At 53.5% G+C, this 9,563-nt stretch overlaps 1 protein-coding gene across 1 annotated transcript; it reads right to left on the reverse strand.

Moving 5' to 3' along the window:
• Positions 1-915: 915 nt before the first annotated feature.
• CNGA2 (cyclic nucleotide gated channel subunit alpha 2) lies at positions 916-6,974 on the reverse strand. The gene is made up of 6 exons (XM_086385969.1): positions 6,846-6,974; positions 6,520-6,612; positions 5,791-5,961; positions 4,642-4,749; positions 3,423-3,529; positions 916-3,075 (listed from the first exon to the last, which is right to left on the reverse strand). The coding sequence occupies exons 1-6, from the start codon at positions 6,953-6,955 to the stop codon at positions 1,673-1,675; spliced, it is 1,992 nt and encodes a 663-aa protein (XP_086242095.1). The 5' UTR covers positions 6,956-6,974; the 3' UTR covers positions 916-1,672.
• Between the last annotated feature and the right edge of the window lie 2,589 nt (positions 6,975-9,563).

Consider the following 9,563-nt stretch of genomic DNA (forward strand, 5'->3'; position numbering starts at 1 on the left):
CTAGTTAGCAATGTCCTTCAGGCTCTGGATCACCTAGTGGTACCCACTCAAGTATCTATGCCTTCAGGAGAGCCTTCCCAAATCCCCAGATGTAGCCTACATGACTGTAAAGACATGGTTGCTGGCAAATGCAAGCATAGGAGTTTGGATGTGCTCGCTTATCACCCCAGTGAATAAACTTCTCCGAACACCTCCTTTGTGCCAGGCATGTCTCCAAGGCTGCCAGCAGAGCAGTGAGAGAGGTTGTCTTGGCCCTGCCTGCAGAGAGCCCACAGTGGAAACCAGATGCATCAAAACAGACCCCACCGTGTGATAAAGAGCCAGGACTGAGACTCATGAGCAGCCTAGAGCAGCCTAGAGCCTAGACTCATGATTGCCTAATATGGGAGCTGATTCAGACAAGGGAACCTTCTCCCAAAATGTGGTACCTGAGCTGAATACAGAAGGACCAGTAGGGCTTAAAGTGAAAGTGGCTCAGTAGTGTCCGACTCTTTGCGACCCCATGGACCCCATGAACTGTCTCCAGGCCAGAGTACTGGAGTGGGTAGCTTTTCCCTTCTCCAGGGGATTTTCCCAACCCAGGGATTGAACCCAAGTCTCCCTCATTGCAGGCAGGTTCTTTTACCAGCTGAGCCAGAAGGGAAGCCCAAGAATACTGGAGTGGGTATCCTAGCCCTTCTCCAGGGGATCTTCCTGAGCCAGGAATCAAACCAGGGTCTCCTGCACTGCACGCAGATTCTTTACCAACTGAGCCATGAGGGAAGCCCTAGTAGGGCTTAAACAGGCAGCAAAAAACAGCAGAGGGGATTCCAGGCAGAGTCTTGGATAAGGGGAAGAGAGAAATAAGGGGGAAAGAGATGGGTTGGGAGGGAAGAAGGGAGAGAATCTTAATAGCAGAGTGGAGCAATCACCACAAAAAGTTCAGAGGAATTTATTAACTTGTAAGTGTCTCTACTGCAGATGTTAACTTGAAGAGTCATCCATCCACCATCAGCCTCAGGGCCTCCTGAGAAACACTCTGCATAGAGGGGTGATGGCCAGGCTCCTGCCCACCACCTTCTCCAGGTGCCTTGCCTGCTGGCCAACTGCTAGTTCCTCACTCCATGTCCTGGGATGGATTGGAGACCAGGAGCATCCTCCTCCCCCTGGTTCAGAAAAGACCACAGGGCTCCCACTCTGGGTTGGCAGACAGGCGGAGGAATCAGCACGGCAGGACTTGGAGTGAGCATCTCCTCCTTGCTCCCCTCCACACCTTTTGCCTGCCTTGGGAAAAGGACACTGGGACCAGTGCTGGGTGTCTGCAGCCAGTGTTCTAACTACATACTGCTGCAGGGAAATGGAAATATTCAGAACACATATTAGAAAAGAATCAAGTAGGAGGTAACTAGATGCAAAAGAGCCTGGAGAGATGCTCCTCTTTTCTTTCTTCCTCAAACTTAGACAGGCTGAAGCTTCTGGAAGCCGAGCTAAGCACAGTCTATGCCCTGCACAAGATTAGCTGTTAGTCGGACTTGGAGGAGGGCTTCTGGATGGTCGAGCCCTAAACCTTCCAGCAGAGAGGCTTCTGGGAGAATTCAAGGGGATGTGGTAATGCATATATATGTGGGGACCTACACAGCTCTTCCAGCCCTGGGGTCAAAGCCAAGGCTGGAGGGGCAATTGGGCCAAGCCATTATGGCTTCTCGGCAGGTGGCTCTGGGCTGTTCATCCCATCTGACAGGGAGTCATCCTCATTATTCTGCTTCATCTTCGTTTCCAAAACTGTGATGCGCTGCTTGAGCTTCTGCTGGGCTCCCGTGTACTCGGCCAGCAGGCGGGCAAAACGAGTGTACAAGGTGTCCATGTTGGTCTCCAGCTGTTCTAGCTTTTCCTGCACATCTACCTCCATGCTGGCTGCCACCTCATTCTCATCCAACAAGCCCTCCTTCATCAGAATCTCCCGGCCTCTCTCCTCCAAGACCCTCTTGGCATCAGGGTACTCAGTCACAGCTTCCATAAGATCATCCTTGGACAAGCAGAACAGATCTGAGTAGCCAAGACTGCGGATGTTGGCTGTGCGCCGATTGCCCATTTTGCTGCCCTTAATATTAAGGATACTGATCTCTCCAAAGCAACTCCCAGCCGAGAGCAGGGCATACTGAGTGACACCGTCATCAGCCACCACTGCCAATTTTCCCTCCTTGATTATGTACATCTCCTTCCCAATATCCCCCTTGCGGCAAATGTAGTCCCCAGGGCTAAAGACCTGAGGCCGGAGCTTTAATACCAGTTCCACCAGCAGGCCAGCCTCACAGTCCTGAAAGATGCGCACTTTCTTGAGTGTGGACAGGTGGACGTTGATGGCTATCTCAGCCCTGAGCTTTGCTGGCAGGTTTTTGAGGACTTCTCGCTCATCTACACTCTTCTTATTGGTCCACAAGTAGTCAAACCACCTAATGACCTTGGCTTCCATCTCCTTGCTGACCTTTCGGAACTGCATATAATGTTTGACGGCATCAATCTTGGCCTGGAACTCAGCCCGGGTGGCATTCATGTTGGAGATCATGGAGCCCACATTTCCCACGATGGTGGCAAAGATGAGGACACCAATCAGGAAGTCAAAGATGACAAACAGGTACTCCTCATCCTTTACAGGGGGTGGTGTCTCCCCAATGGTGGTGAGGGTCAGTGTAGACCAGTAAAGGCAATAGATGTACTCCCTAGACAGGTAGCCATACTCAGGGTCAGTGATGTTGGGGTAAACCCAGGTGTCTACCCCAAAGCCGATGGACTTGGAGATGGCATAGTAGATGCAGGCATTCCAGTGAATGATGACCAAGATGTAGAGGATCAGGTTGCTGATTCGGAAGATGTTGGGGTAGCTGGTGCGTGTCTCAGTGCGGTCAAAGAACTCAAACATGCGGGCAAAGTGTAGCAGGCGGTTGAAGCGCACCTCAGGGTTATGGATCCCCACAGCAAAATAGATCAGGTCTGTAGGGATGATGGAGGCCACATCCAGCTTAAACTGCATGGTGTGGATGTAGTTGTCCCGCAACTTCTTGGTGTCTTTCACCAGTAGCCCCTGCTCCAAGAAACCTAGTGGAGACACAAGCCAATGTATATCACCTCTGACTTCATACCTGTCCCTTCTAATAGACTAATGCTCAGGAAGGAGCATATGATCACTGAACCCTCCTTCCCAAGAAGGGTATAGGAGGCTCACACCGTATAGCTGGCCATAAGTATCCTAAGAGATCACCCCCAGATCCAAAACTCACTGAGCATGTAGGGAAGTTGAGATTCAAAGAGGGAAAGGCATCAGCCTGTGTCCCAGCTAGATAGTTGAGGCTAACACCATGCCAAGGGGATTTCCTGAGAATTTAGATTCAAGCCTTTGGACTCAGGGGTCATGCTCCTGCCTGTGCATCCCAGTTATCACTTACCTGTGCGCAGTCGGATGAAGAGGTCTGCGATGTAGACCACATCTGAGACGTAATCCAGCACCAGCCACACTATGTAGTAGCCTTTCTGCAGGTCACTGAAGCAGGCTCTGCAGGAAGACAGTGCTGAGCTTCACCCTCAAAGCCATCCAATGACTCCTGAAGTCCCCAAACTGATTGGCCACCACAAGCAGAGCTTGGGAAGGCCACCAGGGGCACTGATGAGTCACAGTCAGTCTGCTGCCCAGAAGACACGGATTCACAAGTAACTCCTACTCCAACCCTTATTATACATAGACTTTGCTCCTGAACATTACTTGTCTATCTGACCCACTGGACTGTGAGCTCCATGGAGACAGAGACTACCTCTTAGTATTACAACATAGCTGGTGCCCCATGTGCTAGCCCAGAGCACATCCTAGCCTAGGATTCAAGTGCTCAACAGAAGTGAGTTGAATGAAAAATGAGTCGTTGGAAGAATGCCCACAATACACAGCTGACTAGCCTCCATGTTTGGCTCTTCAACACACACCTACTGAGAACCCAACATGGAGCACTGGCCAACCCACCCGAGAGAGAGTGGTAGCTGGGCTTAGACTCGAGACAGTGGGAATGAAGAGAGGTTGGAGACTGCAGGAGAGTGTTAGGAGGAATTGAGTCTTGCTGCCTGGGTGGGTAAGGGCCATGGGAGAAGGCAAAGGAAGGGATAGAACCCAGGATGACTCAGTGAGTGTACAAGTCAAAAATAGGAGCAGTTAACTCTGACTACTTGGTTACACTTCGAATGAAACCCAGCCCCCTCCCTGGTGCACAAAGCCTGCAGCGCCGGCCTGCACCTGCCTCTCCAACACTTTACCTGCAGTCCTCCAGACCCTGTCTTATCACTCAGGTCTTAGCTAAGGCACCACCTCCTCAGAGAGGTTCACCCTGACTGCCTTTTCTCTAGTATCAGTAGCTCCCTGCCTCCAGTCCCTGAAGTTGGCTTGGGCACTGGTATATTCAGGTTCACTGTCAGTGTTCCCATAAGCCTGAGAGCTCCAGGAGTGCAGAGACCATGTGTGCCTTGTTCACACATGGTCCCCAGCCCTGAGCACTGAGCCTGGCACCCATTAGGTGCTCAGTTAAAGCTCTGGTGAATGAATGATTGAGGTAGGGTGAGTTCTGTGTCCACAGCTGGACCAGGTTGCTCGGGCCACCCCCTCCCAGACCACTTTCTGCTCACCTGGCCACCAATAGGCACCAGTTGTAGAGGACGGGCAAGGCAATGAGAAAAAGCCAGCGGTAGTACCAGTCCCCGGCTGGGTCCAAGACAAAGAGTTCAAACTTCTTCCTGAGGAGACACACAGAGACCAGGCTTGGGAACCAGCTCCCTGATGTGGCAGCACCCTGGCTCCCAGAGGCCAGAGGACCCTGAAAATGCAGTGCCTTGCAGGATGCCCAGGGTGACGCGTGGGTTTTCTTAGGGCCTCATTTATGAGGAAGCCACAGCCTGGCACTGGGCATCTAACTAAAGCTTGGTGGGTAAGAAACAGCCTTCTTCTGATTTTGACCCTACATGGACCCATTGACTCTTGGGCCCTCTGGAGGCCTCTTGCCGAGAGGGTGCATGAGGGAGAGTGCTGTCACTGAGGCAGGCCTCGGGCCCCAGGGAGGGACTTACACAGCATGGTGATGAGGGCTCAGGGCAGGTCCCCACATCCCTCCTGGGAAGAGAGAGGGCCTCTAAGTGACTGTGCTTCCTGCCCATCCCCGCTGTTTGGTCTGGCCTACAGCTCCCAAATTACTTTTCCAGATGCCAGGTCCTGCCTTGGCGGGAGCGCTTTTCCTTTACTGGTCAGAGGTGGGGAATGTCGGCCTGGCCAGACATCCCCCGTCGCCTACTCCTTCCTCAAAGAAGAGGCCCTCCAGACCTGCCTTCTCTGGCCTCCCCACTCACTCTGTCTTGCTCACTTGTTTCGGGGCCTCCTCCCCTGCACCAGCAGCCAGGCAGCCCCCAGCATGGCCTCTTCACACCCCCACTCTGCACTCACATGGGCGCTGGGGTTGACATGGGCTCCACAGCACTCTGTAGTTGCACCCTCCGTTGCAACCTTGGCTGAGTCCTCTTCCCACCCACATCCACGTGCCCTTGCCCCTTGCTTCCTGAGCAGCAGGAGAAGCTCTGTGAATCGGTGGTGAAGGTGAGAGGAGCCAGCAGGGGATCCCACAGCTGGTGGGCCACTGGCCATTAGAAAGACTTTGGGCACAGACCAAGGAACATTTTAGAGTTGAAAGCACAGCAGGCCTCCCTGGCTGTGGTCTAAGGAACCCCACCAAGCCCTCCCAACACATGCTTGGGGCCCTTCCCATCCCTCAGGCTGGATTGCTGTACTTGGTGCCCTTGCCCTCGCCGTCCTTGTCGCCTTTGCCGTCTCCTTGTTGTGTTGTCACGGTGTGGAGCTCAGGCCCCCGGAAACGCTCAAGGAATGAGTCAGGTCTAGGCTCCTCCTCACGGAAGTTCCTGTAAGCCCACTCTCTGAGGACCCCCACCAGGCGGGAAATCCTAGAGCAGAGAGAGGGAGCGTGAGGCATAAGAGACCTGTGCTTTGGAGAGAGGACCCATGCCCAAGACAGGGAATAGGGCTTGGGCATGACTCAGCCCAGCAGCCTGAAGAGGCTACTCTGGGAAGACTTCCTGTAGGAGGTGCCATTTCTGTCGATTCTGAAGAACAAACACGGGGTCTCTGGGGTAAAATGGAGATGGTGCTGAGAAGAAAGATTTTCTCCTACAAGTCAGGAGAAAGATTGCTTCAAGCTTTCTGATTTCTGCATGGAGCCTACAACTCTTGGCTGGAGACCTCAGAGCCCTCCACCTGAGCCCCTCTGCTGGGAAGACAGTCTCTTCCTGACACTGCCACAGGCAAGTCTGAAGAGAAACCTCCTCCGGCCCCTCCAAACTTGCTGACAGGAGCCTCCTCTAGAGAGAAAAGTTGAGCTAGGGCAGGGCTGACAGGGTTTCCTAGAGGTCTTGTTAGAAAGGCCCCTGGGGCCGAGAGGACCACATGATCTGACAGGCCCCATGGGAGGGAAGGGATAGTGGCAGGGCAGTGGTGAGACCCACCTGCGGAAGCCACCCCTCCTCTGCTGGGGGGCATCCATCTCTGCCAGTCGCTGTAGCTCTGAGGAGGTGTCATCGTCAGCAGCAGACTGTGGCCTGCAGAGGAAGGAGCAGAATTAACTGAAGGCTTTGTTTGTTTGTTTGTTTCTGTGCATGCTTCATCTCCTATCAGCCCTCCCCCTTCCTAGGAGATAACCTAGAAATCCCATGGTCCTTTTAGAGGCTGCACTTGAGCCAAGGATTGTTTACTCTGTGACAATGAGGCAGAGCTGGGAGGAAGTAGCAGGCTCAAGGCCATCTCTGAAATGATCCAGTGTCAACAGACTCACCGGCTGCTGGCCCTGTGGTCATCTTTGCCATTGGCCTTGATGGCAGGAGGGGCATGGTGGTTGTGGTTATTGGCTGGGGAGCTCTTCACGCCATTGGCTTTTTCTGTCATCCTCCATGTACAACCAGGACCCTCACCTGCCAGGGAGAAGCCCAAAGAAAGTTCACAGAAGACCCCAGTACCCACATAAGAACCTCAGGTGAGCACTGAGAACAACACCAGGGCCCAGTCGGCAAACCCCGACTCCCTGCAGTACTTCTATGGTGGTACAGGGCAAGATGCTGGTGCTATCCCCACCCTGACAGGTTATTTAAAAGGCAAACTGTGCTAAACTGCAAGGTGTGTTTCTTTTTCTTTTACCGGAATTAATTCTCTGACTCGTGAACCAACCAAGCTGAAACAAAACAAGCAAAAACCTATTTCAGCCATCTTCCGGTGACCCTGTTTGCAGCTATCTGGCAGAGACTGAAGCCACTGAGCACCTCCAAACTAGTCACTGCCCCCGAATTCCTGCCCCATGAGAGGAGATATACCTCCTTGCCCAAAGAAGCTGCCACCTGCCTGCTCAGCTCTCTGGTTGTCCTCAGATGAGAGTCCTGCCTCCCACTGACTTCTTCACAAGGGGCGTGGACTCTGAGGGCCCTTCCTTTAAGCTTCAGTCACATTCTTTCAAGCACCCTGAAGCTGAGGAACAAACAGTGGGTGGGGCTGAGGGTGAGACGAGAGAAAGGAGAGCACCCATGGGCTCTATAAGAAGTGGTACAAGTGAATACTTTCTCCTTTGGGCTATGGGGAGCTTTGCAAGGGCTAAGCAGGAGGATGATAAGGACAGTGTTATATTAGAGAAAGAGCCTTCTGACTGCTAAGTGGAGGCTGGCCTGAAGGGAGCAGAGAGGTGGAGAGATGTGCAGTGGAGAAGTCTGAAGAAGATGGTACAGATGAAGCCCGAGAGAAGGAAGAAGCCACTGGGGGTGGAGATTGAGGGAGAACAAGTGGGTGAGGTCACACAGGAAGAACTCTGAAGAACCCCAACACTTAAGAATTGAACAGAGGAGGAGACAGCCACAAAACAGACCAAGAAGGAGCATCCTGAAAAGGAAAAGTCCGGAAGAGAGACCTGGTGTTCCACGTGTGTCTTACACGGGGTCAGGGAGGTGGGACAGCCCTTCCCCACTGAGGCTGCCCTGCCAGATTTGCTCAGAAAGGATGAGCATACCCCACGGATGACCGGTGGCCTCCAACTGCTGGAGCTTCTACTGGAGCCCAGCCTTCTCCAGCTTCGGAAGTGGTCCCCATGGTGACGGCAGGCACATCAAGCTCTGCAGTGAGTGGTAATAACAAGCAGCTTCAGAGCCTCTCACCCACTGCTCCCTGTGGGAACACGTCACCGGGATGCTAATGAGGGCACCTGAGGGACAGGAACTGGCATCCCTGTGTCCTCATTTGGACCCGAGAGGTGGCCAACCATGGTGACAGAAAGTTCCAAGCAATGCAAACAAAGCTGGGGCCACCTGCACTAAGCAGGCTTTCAGGGCTGGCCTCCTGGAAGCCTGAAGCTGAAGTGGGGCTGGAACACAGGCTCAAGAGTGGTACTCAGTAGAGACCTGTTCAGTGGCTGAATGGCTGGGGTGGAGCAGTGGAAGTAATGGTCCTGTCCATGGCAGGGGTGTAGAGGACACTGGTGTGGGAGGCGGGACCCGAAGTACAGAGTGAGCTCTGCTTATAGGAAGAAGGCAGAGGAAGCCAAGGCCAGCCCAGGGAGGCTGCAAACTCCAGGCCAAGGACTCGGGATAGCTTCTTGCTGATAGAGAGCCAGCATCGGCCCTGTTTGCCAGCACTCGGACCCCTCCCATCCTTCCTGGTCATCTGGGATAGCAGTGGCCCTGAGCCCACAAGGGGAGCAGCCCTGGGGGCATATGACAAGTCATATACCCTCTGTGAGTTTCTGGCACCAAGACAGATTCCTCTCCCATGATCCCTGCTTCTTCTCTGCCAGAAACAGGCTCTTCCCTCAGTCTGGCTGCCACCCACACTGCCCTTCAAGAGAACTGCCCCTTGGGCCATTCACAGAGGGCACCTGGGCTGTCAGCTATCCATGGCCCACAGGTAGCCAGGCCAGTGCTTCTGGTCTACATGCTCGCTCCAGAAAGTTCATCTAGCCCCAGGCTTCAGTTATCATCACGTCCCCACCCAGGCATCTCTTCCAAGGTGCCCACCCATCTCTCCAGTCTCTGCCAGGCATCTTCTTTTTTGAGGTGCCTCAAACTCAACCTAGCTAAAACTCAACTTGACACCTTCACCTACAAAGTGGCTTCTCCTCTAATTTCCTCACCTCAGAATATGGCCTACCTTCTACCCAGTCACCCAAGCCAGAAACCTTCAGTCACCACCTCCAAGCAGTTTCCTTCTCAGTTGATTATCCCCTCTACAAAGTGTCAAAAAATCTTTCCATTCACTTCCCTCTGTCCCCAAGGCCCCAGCCTAGTCTCAGCCTTTCCAATCACCCTCCAGGCCTGGGGCAGCAGTCTCTGACCAGATCCGTGCTCAGTGGGGTCTGGACTGGAGGGGAGACGTGGACACCATCAGGGTTGTTGGCAGTTCAAGCTCTCAGAGGGGATGAGCACTCTCGTAGCATAAGAGCAGAGGAGGAGGCTGAGGGGAGAGTTCTGAGGAGATTATGGAGGACAGGCCCCAGGAGAGGGAGTCTCAGGAAGGGAGG

This window comes from Bos grunniens, chromosome X (assembly GCF_055505025.1).
Source record: "Bos grunniens cultivar Pamir isolate PY7600 chromosome X, Bosgru_T2T1.0, whole genome shotgun sequence".
NCBI lineage: Eukaryota > Metazoa > Chordata > Mammalia > Artiodactyla > Bovidae > Bos > Bos grunniens.